Source organism: Eubalaena glacialis, chromosome 15 (genome assembly GCF_028564815.1).
Source record: "Eubalaena glacialis isolate mEubGla1 chromosome 15, mEubGla1.1.hap2.+ XY, whole genome shotgun sequence".
In the NCBI taxonomy this organism is placed as follows: Eukaryota; Metazoa; Chordata; class Mammalia; order Artiodactyla; family Balaenidae; genus Eubalaena; species Eubalaena glacialis.
Window position 1 is genome coordinate 24317691 of NC_083730.1, and position 22519 is coordinate 24340209.

At 46.2% G+C, this 22519-nt stretch overlaps 1 protein-coding gene across 2 annotated transcripts in view; it reads right to left on the minus strand.

Annotated features, from left to right (window-relative positions):
• MAPK4 (mitogen-activated protein kinase 4) overlaps positions 1 to 22519 on the minus strand; it is a 179682-nt gene that overhangs the window by 59333 nt on the left and 97830 nt on the right. For both annotated transcript variants that reach the window (XM_061169456.1, XM_061169455.1), the window contains exon 2: positions 15707 to 17152. In XM_061169456.1, the coding sequence (XP_061025439.1) occupies positions 15707 to 16252 (546 nt within the window). In that variant the 5' untranslated portion in view covers positions 16253 to 17152. The remainder of the gene's footprint in view (positions 1 to 15706; positions 17153 to 22519) is intronic.

A 22519-nucleotide genomic window follows, 5' to 3' on the forward strand; every position in this document is an offset into this window, starting at 1 on the left:
AAATATAGTGATGTTCAAATTATCTGTTTATTATTTTTTTGAGATATAATTCACATATCATAAAATTCACTATTTAAGAATCCAGTGGTTTTTAGTACATTGTACAACCTTGCCAATCATCATTACTATCTAATGCAAGAACATTTTTATCACCCAAACATAAAACCTCATACTTATTGGAAGTCACACTCTATTTTTTCCCAACATCTAGCCCCTGGCACCAAATTTATTTTCTGTCTCTATGAATTTGCTTATTCTGTACATTTCATATAAGGGAATTATATAATATGTGGCCTTTTGTGACTGGCTGCTTTTCACTTAGCATAATGGTTTCAAGATTCATCCATATTATAGACTATATCCATTTTGTGACCTGAATAGCCAACACAACCTTGAAAAAGAACAATGTTGTCAGACTCACACTCCTGATTTCAAAACTTATACAAAACTTCAGTAATCAAGATAGTGTAGTACTGACGTAAGAAGAGACATATGAAAGAAGTTGGACCTCTATCTCATACCTTATACACAAATTAACTCAAAATGCATCAAAGACCCAAATGTAAGAGCTAAAACTATAAAACTTTAAGGAATCATGGGTTAAATCTTCATGACCTTGGATTAGGGAATGGTTTCTTAGTTTTGACACCAAAGGCAATAGCAAGAAAAGAAAAAATATATAAACTGGATATCATCAAAATGAAACACATTTGTGCTTCAAAGGGTAACACCAAGAAAGTAAAAAGATAGCCCAAAGAATGGAAGAAAATTTTTTGCAAATCATTTATCTGATAAGGGACTTGTATCTAGAATATATAAAGAACTTATACAATTCTATTTTAAAAAACCAATTAAAAATGGGCAAAGGATATGAATAGACAGTCCCCCAAAGAAGTTGTACAAATGGCCAATAAACACATGAAAAGATGTTCAACATCTTTAGCCATCAGGGGAATGGAAATCAAAACCACAGTGACATGCCACTTCACACCCATTAGGATAGCTAGGATAAAAACAAACAGAAAATCTCAAGGGTGAGTGAAAATTTGGAGAAATTGAACCCTCATACATTGCTGTTGAGAATGTAAAATAGTACTGCCATTTTGGAAAACATCCTGGTATTTCCTCAAACAATATCATATGACCCAGTAATTCCACTCCTATGTCTACATCCAAGAGAAATGAAAACCTCTGTAAACACAAAAACTTGTGCATGAATGTTCATAGCAGTATTATTCCTGATAGCCCCAAAGTGGAAACCCAAATATCCATCAGCTGAGGAATAGCTAAGCAAAATGTTGTATGTCCATACAATGGAATGTTATTTGGCAGTAAAAAGAAATGAAGTACTAAAACCTTCCACCAAGTGGATGGACCTTGAAAACACTAAGTAAAAGAAGCCAGTCACAAAGGATCACATATTGCACAATTCTATTTATATGAAATGTCCAGAACAGGCAAATCTATAAAGAAAGAAAGTAGATTTCTTGGTTGCCTAGGATTGAGGGGGATGGAGACTTTGGGGGATGATGACTCAGGTGGGTGAGGTTTCTTTTTGGGGTAATGAGGATGTTTTAAAATTGATTCTGGGGATAGATGCATGACTCTGTGAATATACTAAAAGCCATTGGATTGTACACTTTAAATGGGTGAATTGTATGGTATGTTGAGAATATCTCAATAAAATTGTTTAAAAAAAGAGTTTAAAGGCAAATATAAACTAGTGTTCTACTGAAAGGGATACCCTAGCTGGTAGCCCTTTTCCAGCTGGCTGAATGCTGGGGCAGTGAGCTCTGGGTCCTTCGGTGGGAGCCTGTGTTCCAAAGAAGCAGGTCCTGGGCTTCAGTAAGTTTCCAGTGGGGAGAGGTGGAGGGAGAGGGTGTGTGGGAGTGCTGGAGAACAGCAGCAGGGACGTGGGAAGGTGGGGACCCACAGAGAGAAGAAGGGAGGGCCAAGGACACAGGGATCATCATTTCCTGTCCTGGCTCCATCTCTGCCCACTGTGAGGCACAGGGAAGGTCACAGAACTGCTCTGTTCGCCACATGTCCTCATGAGAAAGCAGAAGCAAGTGCCCCGTTTCGTGACTCTTCCCTCATCTCATCACGGAAGGTAGCAGGGGAGTTCTCAAGTTCTGAAGCTGAGCCCAGTTGCATCAGCTGCTCCTGGTCCCTGGAGGCAGGTCTGGTCCAGCTCTGCTGCTTATTAGCAGTGGGTCTTAGATTAGCCTCTCAACCCCAGGGGCTCCCTAGTCCTCAGCTGTCAAGTGAGAACAATAATTAATGTGACCTGCCTCCTACAGAGGGTTGGTGTGAGGATCCAGAGTTATCATGGATGGGAAAGTACTCCCAAGGTGCACTATTGTGAATTGCAGGAAAATTTTCAGGGTCGATATCATGATATTGGTCCCCCAACTAGAGTAGCCATTGGCTGTTCACGCACTCTCATTAGCGTCTGACCCACCCAGCATATGCGAATTGGTTGGGGTCAGGGTTGAGGGCAGTTGGTGAGCACAGAACAGAGCTCACACAAAAAGCCAAAGACAACCAGACTTACAAACTCAGTCCTCCCAGCTTCAGACTCCTCTGCTTTCATCATGTGATCTACGGACAACCTCTTTCCTCCATGGTGATTCCTCAGGCCTGTGAAGCCAGACCAGGCCGGTCATTCTGTGCTCCTGGGTTTGCTCTCCTACACAGGGAACTGTGACTCCAACTCCAAAATAAATGGGGTAGGGGTTTAAAATGGGAAAAATTCATCCCTAAGAAGATGAGTCCTGCAGATCACAACTGCTTAACTGAGCTCACCATCAGGAGGATGCATGGTTTCTGCAGATGGTAGTAGTTCCGGGTAGAAGGTGCAACGATAAAATCTTCATGGCCGTACTCTAGAGGCCCCAACATCCTAGAAACCTGCTGTCCAGGTCATCTGGGGACACAGGAGGGGCCAGCATGGCCCAGAAGGGAGACTAAGGAATGGCTTCACTTTTCCTGCTGCCAGGTGTGTGTTGGAGAGCAGAGGGCAAACATGGTGTCATGGACGAGAGAGAAGGAAGCAGGAATAAGAGTGTGGGGCAGCTCTGGGACAAGGGCCTGGCTCTCAGTTGCTGCTCTGCCTGTCTGGATGTGGAGTCACTGGCGGACACCTAAATGAGCACCTCTGGAGAGGCCAGGCCCTGCTCTCCAGGCTTTGTAGGGCGACGTGTGCAGGGGTAGCCAGGATCCATCCTGATGGGTCATCACCGATGTCTGTTCTGATTGGTTGGTCCCAAACCTTAGAGATTATTAAGTATTTTGAATATCACTCTTAGTGTATAACCTCAGTACTAGAATCAGTCTTTGGTTAAATTGCCAAAGTGTCAAAATTAAGACAGGAGGCTCCCTATTCTGGTCCCCTTTTGGGTTAAACACACTTCCCCCAGCATGGTGCTTCCTAATCCATCCATTTTGATAAGTTCATTCAAATAAAGGATTTCTGACTGGTTCCCCCTCTTCTTCATTCCTTCAGTTTGTATCTTAGAAGAGAAACTAAAACATGGTCAACTGCCTCAATAAAATTTACTGTTAGTGAAATTGAGCAGGATCCTGAGGGGCTCCTGGGCACAGAAGCCTGTGTACCCAATTTCTTGTTTGTAGGGAATAGGCTTCAGCCTCTGTGGCTTTCCCTGAGTTCCAAAGGGCAGGTTCAAATGGTTGCTAATCAGGGAAGGGAGGGGATGCAGAGACGAGAGAAGAGCAGTCAAGAAACAATAGTGCAGCCTTGGGGCAGGGTCCTGGTTCTGCCTCAAGGGATACACAAAACAATATCTTTGAGCTCTTCTGCAGAACTAAAACTTCCAACAAATGGAAGATGTTAACCACTTGATGAAGCATTCTTCATTCCAGAGAGAAGGTTATAGTCTGACAACCTCAAGAACCACAGAAGCTCATCAAGCTCATTCCAGATTAAAGGAATGCAGGCCCTGCACATACCCTGATCCTTATCAGCAACCTCACCCTTGAACAATTGCTATAAAACTCACCAAATCCCCCCAGGTTGGGACACACAGTTTTGAGGACATGAGCCTGCTGTGTCCCCCTTTGCCTGGCAAAGCAATAAAGCTATTCTTTTCTACTTCACCCAAAACTCTGCCTCCGAGATTTGATTCAGCACCAGTGCACAGAGGCTGGGTTTCGGCATCATTAGTGGTTGAATTTCAGGTATCAGAACTCCCTCCAATGGTGATTCATAATCATAGTTAAAAAAAAAAAAAAAGAGCTAATATTTACCAAGTGCTCCCCAGATGGCTGACACACACATTATCTCCTCTACTCCTCACACAGCCCTGTGAAGTAGAATCTATTATCATGAGAGGATGGAGCCAGCCAGAGGCAGGCTACATAACTGGCTCAGGGTCCCATGGTAGCAGTCAGTGTATGCCCACCCCACCTATGAGGAGGGTGGTCCTGCTTCCCAGGGGCATGGCACACCCAGAAGAGCCTGTCCCATGTTCCCATGGAGACAGCAGCCAAGGCAGGGCTGCCACAGGGTGAGGAGGTAAGATCTACACATGCAACACCGTGGGCACCTCAAGGCAGAATACAGTCGAGGGTCAGCATGCACAGGCTCCCGGGCCAGATGCCGCTGTGTTTGACCCTGCTCTCTTAGGGACCAAATAATCTCAGTTTACCACTTTTTGCAATAAACATCTTGTAAACTTACTCTTCCTACCCAGCAAACTTCCCCAACTGCCTACCTGAAAAGGTTACTGTGATAAAATTATGCATGTTCATGCTGTACTTTTTCTGGAATTATAGAAAAGTAAAAAGAAGAAAAAGCCATGTGTAGTCCAATCATTAGCATTTTGGAGTTTTTACTTCTAGTCTATTTTTTATATGTCATTCTTTTCTCCTTGTTTTAAACTTATGATCATACCATCTATCCAATTCTGTATCTTGCTTTTTAAACCTAATCATTATTACATAAACAGTTTCTATGTTATTGTAAACTCTTCAAAATCACCATTGAAAATGGTTGTATAACTTTCCATTTAGTGGATGAACATAGTTTATTTAGCCATGCCCTAACCTCCAACACAAATTTGTTAAGTTTAAATTTTCATGTATCATGTTTTCTCTAAGTAAAGAGGTAGTGTTTGCCAATATCTGAGTTCTGTGTATCTAGGAATCACAGCTGGTCATGCAGCTTGAATTGGGATTTTTTACTTTGGAATGAGTTTAAAATTGTACTGAGGTAGAATGAGTGGATTCTATAGACAATGCCCCCGAATCTCAATAAGGCATTTAGCTAAATCTCATAGGACATCTTTGAGGACAATGAAGAAACATGGGTCAGACCACTATATAATTATGTAAATTCACAACTGGTTGGACAACTAAACCCAAAGAATTCTGGCTTAGGGTCAGTGTCACCCTGGAGGGAGCTGTCTGGTGGCCATAAGATGAAGCCTTTCACCGAATCTCTTCACACATTTTAAAACTGGTGATATGGGTGAAGTCATAGAAGATAGGCTTGTGAATTGTGAAGCTGTATGGGATAAGATTATGTGATGATAGAACAAAGATCCAAAAAGATCTTGTCAGGTTGGAATATTTGCCTGAAGCCAAGAAGATGAAACTTATCAGGGAGAAGGGTAAAGTCTTGTGCTAGGGCTAAAAATCAATGATATGAATGTAAAATAGGGAATACAAAACTTAACGGAAGTAAGTTGGGTACGATCTCAATATGAGCCAATAGTGTGACATGGTTGCCCCTCAAAATACCAGCAGCATGAGCCATTTATGGAGCAGAGATGTCACCCTCCCCCTGGGGTCTAATAAGTAGGAGGAGGTCAGTGAAAGGACAGTCAGGATAGTGTGACCTCTGGAAACACTGTCATCTAAATAGTCAACAAGGCAGTATGCTCAGTGGATAAAGCATGACCTGAAGCCACTATTAGGTGGCTATTCTATTGGGCTTTGAAATCCAACTTTGCCATTTACTAGCTGGGGGACCTTGGACAAGTTACTCTCTGTGCCTCAGTGTATTCATCTGTAAAATGGGAACAGCGGCACTTATTATTATTATTATTATTATGTTGTTGTTGTTGTTGTTGTTGTTGTTATGAGGACTAAATGGGTCTACACCTGTCAAGCACTTAGAACAGTACCTGAATATTATTGTGTAAAGACAAAGGAGTTCTAGGCTCCAGAGATTTAGAGGGATGTGGTAGATGACTTCAAATATTTGAAAACTGCCCTGAAGAAGAGAAATTATACTTTATCCTGGGAGGCTCTTGAGGATCATGCTTGATTCAGTGGAAAGGCATTTAGTCAGTAAGCATTTAATGAGCACATATATGTCAGATACTGTGCTTGTTGCTAGAAATACAGAGCTGAATGAGATTCATACTCTTTCCTAAGGGCCCTACTATCTATTGGGGGAAGAGGCATAATCATAAACATATTAGATCATAAACAAATAATCACAATAGTGTGGGGATGACTGCTGTGGAAAACCAGAGGAAGGTGTGATTAACTCTCCCCTGGGGAGCTGGTGAAGCTTTACAGAGGTGGGGCTTTTGAGTGGAATCTGCAGGGATAAGTAGGAGTTTATGTGGGAGCAAAGGGAACAGTGTGTGGGACTAGAGCTGTCACCAAGTATGGCATTTTCCAGCGAATGGTGACAAGTCAGTGATATCACGGCACAAGATGAGTGGAGTGGCAGCAAGTGAGGCTAGAGATAAGGATTGGTCTCTCCCAGCTCCCAGAAGTGTGGTACTGAATTAGAAGCCACCCATGAAAGTAAGGATAAACATAGCAATATGATACTCCCCTCGAGCCTTCTATTTCTATAGTACTGTCTTAACAGGCTACCAAAGTAAAAGATGAAGAAAAAAACCACATTTCAGAAGAAAATTTAAAAGGGTTTGATCCAATTTTCTAATCTTTCTTCTTCAGTATAAACACAGGAATATCTGCCTATAGAATAAGACAGTGTCATGTTCCTGAGACATTTACAACCTTGGAGTTCCCAAGTAGAGAGACTGGAGCCAGGACTGGAGCAATTGGGATCCTTCCCACCAAGACTGAAGATGCTATCTGAAAGGAGTTTCCTTCCCAGCACATCTCCTAGGTACAAAGGGAGGAGGAGCACATTATTCAACACTTATCTCCCAGACTCTCCACTTAATTCCATTTAATAATATTCACTAAGCATGCTACAGGGATGCAGAGATAAGTAAGTCATCAACACTTCCTCCAAGGTGCTTATAAGCTAGCATTAAAAGATGTTCAGCCACACAGAGCATTACATCATTAAATGTTAGTGCTGGCCATTTCTGATCATGATGGAGTAACAAGTACTGGATTTTCCCTCCTGTTGAAAGCAACTATAAAACTAAACAAACATACATAGCAGTTTTCAGGCATTGGGCAATAGGCTGTGCAGGATCCCTGAGAGAAGGAAGCAGACACATAAGGTGAGCTTCATCTTCACCCTGGCACTCTGCCTGGGTAGATTTCCCAACCATAGCACAGGGAGGTGGAACAAAGCAGAACATGTTTGTCCTACTGAGTTGAGGAGGTAGAGTCTGGGGCTGCAGAAGCACTGGAACCGGTCGGGCAGGATACTGGAGAAGAAGAAGCTTCATAGGATAGGGGCCCAGAAGTTTGTAGGGGGTTCCCCCACAGATCTCTGGCTGAGGGCTGGTCTGCATATGCTGAGGGCTGGTCTGCATATACACAGGGTGAGGTCTAACAGAGAGTAGTTACTTTGGTACTAATAGCAGAACAGGGATAGTAGAGGTTGCAGAAACATTGGATACATAGGAGTTTCAGTCCAGTCAGAGGGGAAATGCTTTGTTAACATTCTAGGCATTCAAGCGAGACAACAGAAAGGTCATACCATAGGAGTAAGGATCATGCTCTGGAGTAAAATCTACTCTAGTCCTGCATAAAACCAAGCCTTAACAGGATCAAGGATTCTGTAATTTACCATCAGTAAATTAACTCCCTGTCAGAACAAAATTCAACACTCATTAAAGGAAGACAATATCATTCAAGTTTCTTTCAGAGTATCAACTGTAATATCCACAAACAACCAAAAATTACTAGAAATGTGGAGGAGCAGGAAAAGTGACCCAAATTCAAGAGAAAAAAAGTAAATAGGAAACAGATCCTGAGATGTCCCAGAGGTTCAAATTAGCAAAGAATTTAAAGCAGTTATTATAAATATGTTCAAGGACTTAAAGAAAAATATGGTCTCAATGAGTGAAAAGATGGGGAATCTCAGCACACAAGTGGAAACTTATAAAAAAGAACCAAATAGAAATTCTAGAAAAGTACGGTATACAAATGAAAAATTCACCAAATGAGCTTAGCAGCAAATTAAAGATGGCAGAAGAAAGGGTCAATGAAGTTGAAGACAGACCATAGAAATTATCCATTCTGAAAAAAAGAGAGGAAAAAAGATTGGACAATCTTTTCGGATGATACCAAGCTGAGTAACATAGTAATCAGAGCCCAGAAGGAGAAGAGAAGGTGGGGCAGAAAAAATAATTGTTGAAAATGTCCCAAATATGGTGGGGAAAAAATCAATTTGCAGATTCAAGAAGCTCAATGAATTAACTAAATAGGATAAGTACAAAGAAAACCACACTTGTGCACATCACAGTCAAGCTGTTGAAAGTTAAAGATCAAGAAAAAATGTTGAAAGCAGTCAGAGAAAGAAAGACATTACACACAGAGGAACAATGATATGAATGAAGACCTTCTTTGGAGAAACAATAAGGATAGGAAATAAAACAATGACATTTTTTAAGTACTGAAAGAGAAAAATACCATAGGTTCAGAGTTTTATATCCCAGGAAAACAAACTTTTAAAATGAGAGTAAAATAAAGACACTTCCTAGATAAACAAAGAATTTGTCCCCAGCAAGCCTGTACTGCATGAAATACTAGCTCCTCTTTAGCAATCCTAGCAAGAAGGCTGACTTCCTGCTTCTTGAATTCTTCTGGAGCTTTGGAGCTTGCCATAGGACGGCAGCTTTAATTGTGAGTAGGTGAGTGAGTAGGCTTGTGTTGACAGTAAGGAGGGAGCTAGTGATCTCTTTGCACTATTTAATCCACCATTCACCCCCAGTGGAGAACCAGACCCACAGGCACATGGGAAGGGTGAGCTTTGACATGAAGAGGAAGGCAGCAAAGCATGGCTGGTATGCACTGGTGCAGCTAGGCCAATTGTTAGAACAATGAAATACCTGCAAACTGGTTGGGAAATAGCTACTGTTGAAGCCCCTGGTTCCCTCGCTCATCACCTTTGCCTCATTCCCAGATACTCCCAGACCTCCCTATGATCCAGAAATAAAGGGTCAATTTCTGGTAAGCAGGGCGCCTCCAGAACCCTGCCTTAGGACTCTGCCAGCTTCCTTTCTAATTGGTTGGCGCCTGGACCATGCCAGTTATTAATGATTTATAATATCACCCCTGGAGCTAAGTGGGGTTGCTTCCCAGGAAGGGAGGCCTGGTGTAGCGTTCCGGGAGTGGGTAGAAGAGGACCCCAGGAGGCTCAGGGACAGAATGAAGACCCTGCTCCTGGGGGCGGGGCTGCAGTGGGAACTAGGGGGATACACTGAAAGCCAACAAAACTGGCTTTTCCAAGTCAGCTTAAGTGTTCAGGGACACTTGACTCTCTAGCACAACCTCTGTTCTAATCCCCTAGGTCATATTTTTCCCTTTTAAAAAGGGATATTTCATAGCCTTTTAAATAAATCTTTTCAGCTCCACTGATTTGGAATAACATGCTTAGTGGCTTAAGAACTTCTAGCTGGGCCCTCAGCAAGTTGTCCTTCAATGAGCCCATTTTGTCATGAACCCTGGCTCTCGAGGGTGGCTAGGCCTCTCCCAATGCCAGCACTGTGGACCCCAGTCCTGTTCTGGGATCTCAGGCAAGCCCTTCCTCCCTTCCAGCCCCTAGGGACCTGCATCTTCAAGGTGGAGACCATGCAAAATACAGGCACACAGAACAACAAATGAGCATTCTCTTGATCAGCTGCAAAGACTCTATTTCAGCCACAGAAATGGGCATTCCTCTTCCTAGGTTCAGTTTCAAGGGAATCTGTGCTCTAGTGGAGCTTTCTGTGTGTCTGCCTAGGCAGACAGAGGGAGATAGACAAGAAGCCATCAAAGGAAGGCAGAGTGGCCAGGAGGTGAGGCTGATCAACACAATTTAACCAGCATAAACACAGTTGATCAAAGCTCTGTGCAAAGCCTTTGGAAGCTGGCTGATATATACTCCATCATGTACCTCTTTGCCTCCTTTGGGACCTTGAACCACAAGTCTTACCAAACTGCAGTAATTTGCTGAGCCCTCAATCAAACACTCAATCTCACTGAACTGTGAAAGCAATGTCTTGTCTTTAAATAACATCTAGTGAAGTAGTTTACACCAGGATGAAAAGCGTGTTTTCTAAAATCATCGTTCGTATCACCTAACTCTTGTTAAAGTAAAACCTAAACAGAACCAACACTCCTTTTGATGGAGTTCCCTGGTCTGTACAGCTTTCTGCCAAGCTCAAGGGATGGTGGACCAGGTAGTTTCCAAGTGATGTGACAGAGGCCCTAAAAGTCATGCTGCCTAAAACAATCTTCACAATTCCTCGTCACAGTGCCTTATATCCCCACCATTAACTATCCTTTTTGGTTAAGGTACCTACTTCAAACACACCTGTGTTACCTGGGAGGAGTTCTTAGCCTTCTTCATTGTGCTCAAGTTTGAGAACCTTGGCTGCAAGCATCAGCAGATACACCAGAGGCGTCTGCTTTCTGCCCACAGACAAGCTACTCCACATCTTCAGATCAGTGATGCTTAGAAGTTCACAAGCCTTGGAATCACCTGGAGGCTAAACCACAGCTTGCTGGGCCCCACACTGGGTTTCCGATTCAGTAGGTCTGAGATGGGACCTCAGAATTTGCATCTCTAACAAGTTCCCAGGTAAAGCTGGTGTTGCTGGTCCAGGACCACACTTTGAGGACCACCGTACTGGTTGATTTCTAAGGAATCTTCATGATACGGAGGCAGAGTGTGAGAACATTCTGATCATGAACCATGAGGTAAGAAGACAGGGTTCTGAAGTAGAAAGGGGTCAGGGCTCAAAGGCAGGCCTGCCTAGCAGAAAACTTAGACTTGCTCAAATGATCCACCAAAACATATTTTATGGACCTCTTACTCTTGCTTTCTTTCCTTTGCTTGCTTTTCTGCTTACTGCCCCCAGGAAAGGCAAGTCCGCTGGCAGCCCCAGCAAGGACGAAACGTGGTTCCCTCTCCCAGGCCCCTTCCTGAAGGGACGCGTTCACACAGCTAATCAGACTGTCAACAGGCTGCTCAGCCCTCTGCACCCTCTTCTGGGGGCTCCTGACACGTCTTAGAATTTACACAGGACTTAGTGAAGTCTTAAACTACATTTTTTTTTTTCTCTTTTGAGATCATCTACTTCCTAATAGGATAAATTCAATGGAAAACATGCTCTGATCCTTCAGCTGCCTCTTCTTGACACAAACACAAGGAACTAATTAGCGGGCCTGCCCAGGAGGCGGGCAGAAAGGGGTTCATGACAGGACCACAGGCTGGGCAGCCACCGTCAAGTAGAGCCTCATGACTCACCCTTTGGCCATCAAGTCAGGAGTTGGGTCCATATATCAGTGGAGGGGAAACTGACATGTGGGTGTCTGCCTGGTGTTGCCATGGCATCTACTGGGCAAGTAAGTTCTGTTCATGATTTAGCTCCCTGTACATCTGAAAGCCCTTGACTTCCCCACTTTCATTTGACTTTAACAAGAATCCTGCGAAATAAGCAGAATGGAACTGATGACCGCATTTGGCAGATAAGACGATTGAGAAGGAGCTCAGAGAAAACTGGACATGTACTCCTGGCTCAGCCACTCCTTGTGTGGTCTTGAGCAAGCCTCTTCCCCTTCCTAGGCTTCAGTTTTACCATCTGTGAAATGGAAGGAATGGACAAGGTGATTGCGAGGTCTCCTTATAGATCTCTTATTCTGGGAGTAAGCTATACAAGGAAAAGGACTTGCCTGAGGTCATGCAATTAATGACACAGAGAAACCAGGGGACTCTATACCATGTCTGTTGAGTGAGAGCCATCAGAGCACCCCCATTGCCACCCACTGCCATCTTCCTGACAGTGTGGGCCAACCGGGGCCTCCAGCTGCCCTCTGCCTTGCAAAGACCAAGACCCCTGGGATGGTGAGGTAGGGGAACACGTGCTCAGAATGCCCCCTGATTGTGACTTAAAGCCCCAGTGCTGCCAGCTGCTCATTAGAGAAGGCCATTTCCTCTGGCACCTCGTTTACCAGACAAACACCATGGACACCTACCCTGTGCCAGGCCCTGTGCTAGATGAGGGGATGTGGAAGGGAAGGAGGCTTGCTGTCCACCCGTGAGAAAGTCACAATGAGGAGAGTGAACACCGGCTGCTGCATCCGAGTCCAGCCCCCCGTCGGATCACAAAGCCCGTCCCTGGCAAGGGGCTGTGACCCACGCAAAGGCACTAGCTGCAGCCCAGGTGAGCGCGATCCTCTTCAAGGCAAGCACAGGATCCATGAAACTTTAGGAGGGGTCAGTTTAGAGCCGTTCCCACGTAGGCACTGTCCTCCCAACACACCAGGGAAAGCAGATGCACACGTCTGACCCCCACCAATTCATTGGCTGGAAGAATGCCGTGCTCTCTCTCTGAGAGTCAAACCTCCCAAGCACATGGAATCAATGAGCCCAACTAGCTTCCTATCTGTAATGTGCTGGCCAATGACAATTCTTCCATTAGTTCAAGACAGTCAACACAATCAACTGGGCCATGTCTCAGGCACAGGATTAGACCCCCTGGAGGAAACCAACATGAACATGACACGGCCGTCAGGAACTGAGGAGCTCTCAGCCTAGGAGAGCACGGAAGACGCAGACACACACACAGTAAAACAGAGCAGAGAATGGTAGGCGCTAGAAGATCCAGGTTAGGGGGTGGGGAATTCAAAGGAAAGAATGACTCATTCCAACTGGAGACCCAGAAAGCCTTCATGAAGGAGACAGCACACAGAAAGGTCATCCATCAAGAAACAAGAAGGCCAAGTTCTTGTGTCCCTTCTGCCGCAGTCAGCCAAGTAATCCTGAGAAAGCCAATTCTCTCCATTTTAAAATGGACCATTTGCCCGAAGTGCCTCACGGCATTTTGAGAATTAAATGAGAACTGATTTAAATGCACATCAGATAAATAAAGGCACCAAATACAAAGCTTTCGTCATCACTCAGGGCAGAGCAGGGAGGAAGCTAAAAGCAGAAAGTATATGGGGGAGGAAGCAGGTGGGGGCACGGGACACCTGCCAAACGCAGGGCTGATGTGAACACCTAGTGGGCTCGTAGCTGGCTCCAGTGATTTCTTTTTTAACCTCCCACGGCTAATTTTCCTGAAGAGAGCACACGAAGGGAAAGTCAGAGCATCTAAATTCCTCTGCATCAGGAAAATGAAAGTTCCCACTGGAGAGGTGGCTTCCCACCCCTGAGTGACAGGAGCACAGCCACCTGCGGTGGTCCGTGAACCTGGGGCTCCTCCCGGGCTCCCAGCATAGGGCCCGGGCCCTGTGTACTCAGTAAACACTCATTAGATGAACGGATGGGGTCCTTACTACTTTCCAAGGGGCTTTGCTTTCACGTTCCATTTTGATTCACAACCACAAGCCAGCGGGGCAGGCGGGGAGCATATTATCATCCTCGTCAAAGATGGGGAAACGCAGGCTCACAGAGGGTGACTGTCCACGTCACAGTCAGTGCCGTCAGAAGGGAGCCCGGGACTCGTATCACCTCCTCAGACGGTATCACCTCCTCACACCACACACCTCCTAAGAACTGCTGCCACAGCCAGTCTTTGCCCCAGTGACCACCTTCCCTGATTTTCCCAAAAGCTTACCACGTGCTGTTCTGTGCACGTTCCCTGTAATACTTTACTTAATCAGACCCTTTCATCGAGGAAGGTCCTATTATGACTCCCAAATGTACTGGTTTATTCCAATTCAGAAGGTGGTTTTGTGCATCCCAGAAATAAGAGTGTCATGGATTCTCTGGTCCTTTTACCAAATAAGAACTGATTTGCGTTAAAACCGTTGGTTCAATTGTTTGGGGTCATTGCTCCTCAGAAGGATACATAGCACAGGGAGTTAGGAAGACAGAAGGGCATGATTTTTTTTTTTTTAACCGTGGACATTCCTCCCTACAGAGTCGGCTGTCAGTTTTGACAGATGGCCTGGCTGCAGGACGGGGGACAGAGGGCAAGCTCATGGTTAAGGCAGCACCAGGGAACTAGAGCCAGCTGGGCTGATTCGAGGTCTGAAATCTGGGCTGGACCCCAAGTTCCAGCTAGTGAGGGTGGGACAGGGAGCCCTGCTCCGCACCCCCCAACCCCGCTACAGCTGTACCAGGCAGGTCAGCACGTTTCTTGGTGTCCGTGACCTTCTGGCTGCAGGCAAATAGGGTGGCGAGGGAGAGCAGAGGAAGGGGGCCTCAGAGAGAAAGCTGAAGCATGTTCAAGGTCAGAGCTACCCTCCCCTCTCTCATCACCCACCCCAGCCCCTTGGCTGATAACAGTTTATGGTGCACCTACTTCCTGAGGGATGTATTCATTCTAGTAAAAATTCATGATACAAAAGTTTTGGCAGGAGGCTAGAAATCACAGCCACTCCACAGCTCTGTTGAGGGGTGCCTGGCTGAGGTGCTCAGAGACTCCCCTAAAGTGGCAGGAACTGAGATAAGGGGAATAGAATTTCAGAGGACTCCCAGTTCCTGAAGGGCACAGTGGATTAGGTAAGAAGAGGTCTGGGGCCTTGAGAACAAGGGTCAGTGTGGCCGGGTCTGATCTCTGCTGCTGCTGGAGCATTTAGCCGCCCACCCCATGGGGGGTCAGCACCAATCCAGACACCCGTGGCTTTAGCGTCACACTAGGGGGCTAGTGCATCACGGGACCTGGGAGAGCCGAGCCATTAACTGGATCATGTACACCGAGAATTAGTTTATCAGATTCACTGCTTATGCCTCCGTCCACGGACAGAGAGACTGGAACACAGAATGGGGCAGCTTTGATGGGAGGAGGAGGCGAGATGAACCAGAGCAAAAGATTCCAATGGTGGGAAGCCTCCCAGGGAGTCCTGAGCAGAGAGTAGGCAGGGGAGGTGGTTAGGTGGATGGCAGGAATAAGAGGATGCTAGAGGCAAATTCACCAACTGCACAATGTTTTTGTTTTTGTTTTTGTTTTTGGCTGCGCCGCATGCCTTGCGGGATCCCAGTTCCGCAACCAGGGACTGAACCCGAGCCACAGCAGTGAAAACCCGGAATCCTAACCACTAAACCACCAAGGAACTCCCCAGCAGCACAATTTTAAAGCCATAGAGTTTAGAGCTGTATCATCTAATCCAACCCCTCTTGTACGGCCTTGAGTCATCGGTCACAGCCATGACTAATGGCCAGAACCATTAGACCAGACTAAGAACCAGAACTTCCCTACTCCCCCAGCAACAACTTTTCAGCCCTGTGATCCTTCTAGCACCCTCCAGCCTCCCTCAAATACTGACCCCAGTCCTCTGATTCCACGGGAGCTAGGAATACCCTCTTGAACACTGAGCATTCTTGAGGATTACATGGACCACCCGTATCAGCCATTCTGGCCAGACGTACCTTGTGTGAATAGTGCTGATCAACAATCCTCGCCAACCCGAAATCCCCAATCTTGAGCACGAGGTCCTCCGTGCTGATGAAGATGTTGGCGGGCTTCAGGTCCCTGTGCAGCACGTTGGCGGAGTGGATGTACTTGAGCCCTCGGAGCAGCTGGTACATGAAGAGCTTGGCGTGCTCCTCCGTCAGCGTGCCCTGCTCCAGCAGTCGTGCCAGGTCGGTTTCCATGTACTCCTGGACGATGTAGGCCACGCTGAACTTGAACAGCTTGCCCTGCAGGTCGGCACCCTTGGACCCCAGCACCTCATACACCTTCACGATGTTGTCGTGGTCCAGGCGGCGGATGATCTTGATCTCCCGGAGTGCGTGCTTCATGCTGCGGGCGTCGCTCAGGGTGATCTTCTTCACGGCCACCTTCCGGCGGGCCCTGCTGTCCACAGCTGACAGCACCAGCCCGTTGACGCCGAAACCCAGGGGTTGGAAGTCAACGAAGCGCCCGCCAAGGTCATACCCGTAGACGCTGGCGATGCAGTCGCCCTTCTCAGCCATCGTTGGCTCAGTGGTCAGGGGCTGCCCGTGGGACGAAGGGGCAGTCAGGAAAGGCCAAGCCCCAGCTCATGGCTTCCCCAGCACACCTCATTCTGTCAAGCCCCAAGGCTGAGGGACGCTTTTTCTCTGGGTGATGTCACTGCCACCAGCTCCCTGGAGACAAGAGTGGCATATGTCCATACTCGCTGAGCTGCCGAAGTTGGAGGCTCAGACTGTTTCCTTAACCTGTACTGGGAAGGCTGTCCACCAACTCCTATGTATCCTGAGCCTCCCTGGAAGCTTAGACTGGCTCATGATTCTTTCAAATATAGCATCTTGGAAAGAAAAACCAGTCTCATTATCTATGTGAACGTAAAGTTTTCTATCATGATGGACCACAAAGTAGAGATGCAGAAACTCTCCCCTTTAAATCCTTTGTTAAAAGAGGCTCCTTCTTGCTGAAATGTGGTGCTGTTGCTGAGCTGTGTTCTTTTACTTTCGATGGTCCAAAGCTCAGTGGTATCACAGCCTTCTGCAGCTTGGGAGCTGCTCTCTGTGTCCCGAGCAGTATGAAGAGATCCCAACAATGGATTCTAGAGGCTCGTAGGGACTTCTTTGTACCTCTGCCAGCTCTCCTTTCTACCAGCTCCTCTTAGATTCTGAAACCCAAACCAGTCTGTTGAGCATTGGTGAAGAAAGCTGGAGAAATCCAAGCACCTTTCATGAGCTCTACACCAAGTTACACCTGAAGTCCCAGACCTGAGGGCAGCTCAGCTGCCCAGCCAGGATCCTCTGGAGGCTTCAGATGTGGGCAGCATCCTCTGTCACCCCCTCATCCACACTACCTTGAATGAGACAGTGTTCTGCTGGACCCAGAGAGGCTGGCAGGAATGCAGCATCTTTCAGACCAAGTCTCCTTTCCTGTCAAAGAAACAATGTTGGGTAAATTTCCACACTTCAGCTTCCAGCACCTTCCCACTTGTGTGTCTTTTGTTAACCAGCCCAAGTGTTATTTGATCTGTCCAGCCAGCTGAAACACTGCTTGCTCAGGGGATTCCAGGCTTTGCACTGCCCAGCCACCCCGCCTGCTGTGTGCAGCGCTCCCCTGGAAGGGAGAGAAGATGGATTGATTTGATAAGACCATCAACTGGTGTGCCTTTTATGTAAATGCCTGCTCCCCGAAGGTTAATATGCACAAACTGTGGGTGGCAATGATCAGCTCTGACCTTTGTGAAAATCATTTGTTATGCTCTCCAGACACACACAGCAGCACTAGCTGAGCAGGGTGAGAGTAAAAAGTAACTAGTTGCAGACAGAAAATAAAGGATCAATAATTTTGTTTTTTTACTTGGACCCCTTTTCTTCCTTCTTTTGCAAATGTCTTTGACTATTTTGAGAGAATTTGCCATGCACTGAGATTTAATTACTTTGTATCTCTTGCTTCCCATGTAGGCAGCATAGCATACATACCAGATTATAAGGAAATTTTATTGCCACCCTGGGATAGGGACTTTCTGCACAGCAAAGCAGGGCACAGGCTTCTTAGCATGACACCAGGGCTGGCATGGTGAACTGTATTCTTTTTGGTAATGGGGACCTAGCTCTTCAAAGCAATGAGTCAAATCATATCCTGACTGCCCCCTGGTGGCTGCTGACTCAAATTACAGGCGTAGGACCTAAGTGGGGAGAAAAAAATGGCAAAACTAGCAATGTAAATTCAGACCTCTGAAGTAAAGGCAATATCATAGCTTCTAAGGAAGTGACAGGTTTTATAAGTTTATAAAGTCCACACACACACAGAGAACAAACACTATATCCTGTGCAAAGGACTGAATCTAGCCAGGGCTGCTTCTTAATTCCCATAATCCTGTAGGGCCCCCTGTAGGGATACTTTCACATCTGAACTCTGCAAATGATAAATGAAGCAAAACAATGGTCAACTCAATGTTCTAAAATCAAGGGGGAAAATTAGGGGACACAGATGACCTGAAATAGTAAATAACCAGATGCCCTCCAAAGACTACTAATGAAAGAAATTTATCAAGAGTCTGGAACACAGTAATTGCTCAACAGATGTTACCTGTCATTGCTATTGTTAAAAATTCCCTTATGCTTGAATAAGATGTACCTAATATTCTGATGTTTCATCAATCTTCAGCAGTTCTACTCTGCATGTTTTTATTGGGCCCAGCAGCAAAATAATCAGAACTTAAGACTGGGAAATAATCTTAACAAACAAGTCCTGTGGCCCTCAACTGGGGGTGGTCCTGCCTTCCTTAGCTGCTCTGACGAGGAGTCACTACAGGCCTTTAATGAGCAGGGCCAGATTTGCCAATCATCCTGCCGAGTATCACCATCAGTGAATAACTGACACCCACCCCCAAATGCCAGCATCTCCACTGAGAGACTACGATTCTAGTCTGAGTTCTCATTTTACAGATAAGGGCACTGAAGCTCAGGGAACACCAGCTCAGTGCTTCTAGCATAGACAGGGTCAATAAACATTTGATGAATTGATAAATGAATACCATTCACTCTGAGGATTCCTAGCCAGTTAGAGACAGTGCTGGGACCACCCACTGAGCCTGTCTATGGCCTGTGCTGTGAAGTCCACCTGGACACCTAATTTAGGGGAACAAAAGAGCCACCTGGGGCCCCGTTTCATCTCTCCTCCAACTCCTGCTGCCCAAGTCAGGTAACAGAAACTAAACTGGAACACCTTTCACTTTCTACCCATATACTTGGCCTGATTCCCAAGGGCAGAGCAAACAGAAGAAATTATATATTGCTTTATGAGGGGAGATGCTGAAGCCTTCTTCCTTTTCTGGCTCCCAGTGGGCTGTAAACAGAGATGGGAATGAGCACCTAAGCAGGGAGATGACATCACCAGCAAGCTGAAGGCAGGATTTGTTCCAGATCAGCTGCAGTGCAGATAATCTGTGGATAATTAAGAGGGGCTTTATTTATTTTTAAAACTCTTTCTTCTTCCTCTCACAGGGGGAGGAAATGTGTGTGTGTGTGTGTGTGTGTGTGTGTGTGTGTCTCAGTGGTCTGCCCAATACGCTATCAGCAGAAACCCTGTCACCTTGGGAAGGCTTGATTCCAGCCAATCCATCATCCTCATGGCCTCTAAATACACTCTTTTAATTCCCGTCCTGCTTCTTTGCTTGCACCTTCCTGGTTCCTGAAATATCCTGCTTCTTCCCCACTTGTTGAAATCCTGTCCGTCATTCCAAATCCAGATGAAGTCTCACTTCCTCTCTGAAGTGTCCTCAGTGACATTCCTCCCTTTTCTGAACTCCAGTGTGTTTGTGTGTATATACTGTATTTGACATTTACCATATACTAATCTGGGCTGTTATTTAACTTTTTATACATGTCCATCTCTCAACTAGGCTTTAAGTTTCTCAAGCCTAGGACACAAAGTAGCGCTTAGAACATAACTGTGAATTGCAGTTACCTGAGGTGCATTTGTTATGTCTACAAAACCGTGATGCCCACCTTCCCTAGACGGTCAGCCTCCTCCCCTTTCCATTGCTGCCCCAATGCAACGTGTTCATTGCAACAGGGATCTTCACACAACAAGCCCCAACTGCTCAGACAAACCAGTATCCCTGAACTTCAGTATCATCTGCTTAGATGCTGCCTCTCTTAGCATTTCAACACGAACAAGGCAGCTCTCATCTGACCGTTTCTCTGTTCCCATTTGAGTTTACTGTTATTCATCTCTTCTCAAACCTCCTTATTTTCTAAGTTTTCCTCTATCATTCCTCTATAATTTCTACTGTAAACCCTTTGCCTTTCCCCACAGGTGGACTGATTATGAAATGCCGATTACCTAAGAAGTCTCGGATTAGGGCTCTTTTCTTGCATGGTGTACCAAGAGGCGTGGGCCCATCGGCCCTGGAGAGGGGCACATCCGGCATCTGGATGTGCCCACCTGGGCAGAGAGTGAGGATGGCAGCTCTTGGTGTGATGCAGCATCTCAGGGCAAAGCACAGTCATTCTCCATTTGGGGGTGGTGGCTCACAGCTGCTCTGAATCACAGGTGTGATTTGGAACCAGGGAGCTGGCATTCACCTTGAGAGGCGGAAAGGTCATGGGTTCAGCTGTGCTCAAATGACAGTCAGCGAGACGAACACATGTAACTCTTCCAAGGGCAGCAAGGCTCCCACAATTCCATGGTGAACATCGTAATAAACACAGGAGTAGAAATCTCTACCCCAGGACTCCTAGCAATGGTGTTTCTTTTCTCCACTGATTTCTCACCAACTTTCCATCAGTATCTTATCTGAGGCCAATTAATTATCTTCTCATGCATCCAGCCTTTTAACATGTGGAGGCAAACCAGAGATTGGTGGTGTGTGCCGATTGTCCCTTTCTGGGATTCCTGGGGCTCTAGTTTACAAAGCGGCTTTGGAGAGTCTAAATTTAGACTCACCTCCTCTGCCTGCTCTGATCCTCCCAAACCTCAGGCTGGTGGCTTTCAGCAGGAACCAAGGCCCCCAGCATTGGAGGCCTTGTCTGGAGGACATTTCCCAGATACTGCTTTCTTCCCTCTCCTGAGCACCCAAAAACTTGCAGGAAAACCTTCCCCGGCAGGGCTGATGTTTACAGTTGAACAGGCTGTACACTGCACAATTCCAGGTGGTACCATTCATATCAGTCAAGTCTGTCTGACTCGAAGTTCCGTGATCCTAATTGCTGCAGTCTACGTGAAAGAAGTCCCTAGACCAGAGATTGGCAATTTTTTTTTCTATAAAGGGCTAGAGAATAAAAATCTTAGGCTTTGTAGGACAAACAGTCTCTGTTACAACTATTCAACTATTCAACTTCCTTTGCATCACAAAAGCAGCCACAGACAATAGCCAAATGAATGGCATGGCTCTGTTTCAATAAAACTTTATTTACAAAAATAGGTGGGGGGCTGGATTGGGCCAGGGGGTAAGTTGCTCTAGACCCCTGCTCTAGATCGTGTAGGAATGCCCTCTAGCTTGTTCCCAAGGAGGCACTGAAGTGTGTGGTAACCAGGCCCCTTTCCGGCTCTTTCTGCACCGTCTCCTCTCTCCTGGACTCAATCCCCCACCACCAGCCCCGGTTGCCCCTCACAGTGGCACTATCCCACGCCTGCCCTCCCCGGGAGGAACCCTGGGCTTGGGATCCCACCCAGGCTTAGTTCAGCTCATCTGTAGGTTTTGTGCCCTCAGGACCCAGCTCTCTGCTTTCCACAAGCTACCTTCCAGCTCTGCGATTCTATGGTGCTGTTGATGGGCCTCGCTCCCAAACCCCATGTGCATCTTAACAGAGCCTTTCTGGGGAACTGGTGAAGATGACACTATGAAGATGGGGTAACTACACACGTGGAGGGTTCACTCTGGGCCAAGGGACTGATTAGTTTGGTCTCACAAGAACCCCATGAGGTTGATATCATTCTCCCATGAAGCCCCCAGAGGGAAATGACTTTCCCAAAGTCACACAAGTAGCCAATGATGAATCTGGGGTGTAAACGTGGGTCTGTCTGACTCCAAAGCCCACACTTCTCATCACTGTAGCCCATTAGCTGAGCCCAAGTAGGTGATTCCCACCAAGAACCATCTAGATCCAATGTGACTTCCCAGGACTAGTGAAGGACAAATTTGGGGGATGCACACCTTGTGGTTCTTCTCAAACTAAAGCACAAGCCAGCTACCTTTTCAGCCTGTGTTTAGCTCCAGTGTGGAGATCACAGTTAATGAGCCCATTTGATAAAAAGAAAAATTGAGAAATAAAACATTAAAATGAGATAAGAGTTAAGGAAAACTAAACCAAGCCAAAAAGAAAACAAAACACACAAAAAAACCCCAAACAACAACAGCAACAAAAAACCTCCGCCAAGTTCAAACAGCCATAACCCTGCCTTCCAACCAGTACTTGACCTCTTCTTTAACTGTACATCTCAGATGCCAGAGGCCCTGGCTGCAGGGACTGGCCATCCTAGAGGGTAGCTGAGCTGAGCATCCTCCCGGCTGGTCCTGTAGCTGCCACTGGTCACCTGCCCAGGAACCATTCCCACTTCCTCCAAAGGAACAGAAACCAAGTCTGGGTCAGCCATTGAGCAGCTGAGCCCAACTCAGGGTTGACTCATGGTTAGATGATGGGTCTAAACCAGGGCTTCTCAACCTCAGAATGATTGAAATTTTGTGCCAGGCCCTTCTCAGCTGCAGGGCTGTCCCGTATACTGTAGGATGTTTAGCAGCATCCCTGGCCTCTACCCACCAGATGCACTAGTAGCACCCCTCAGGTGTGACA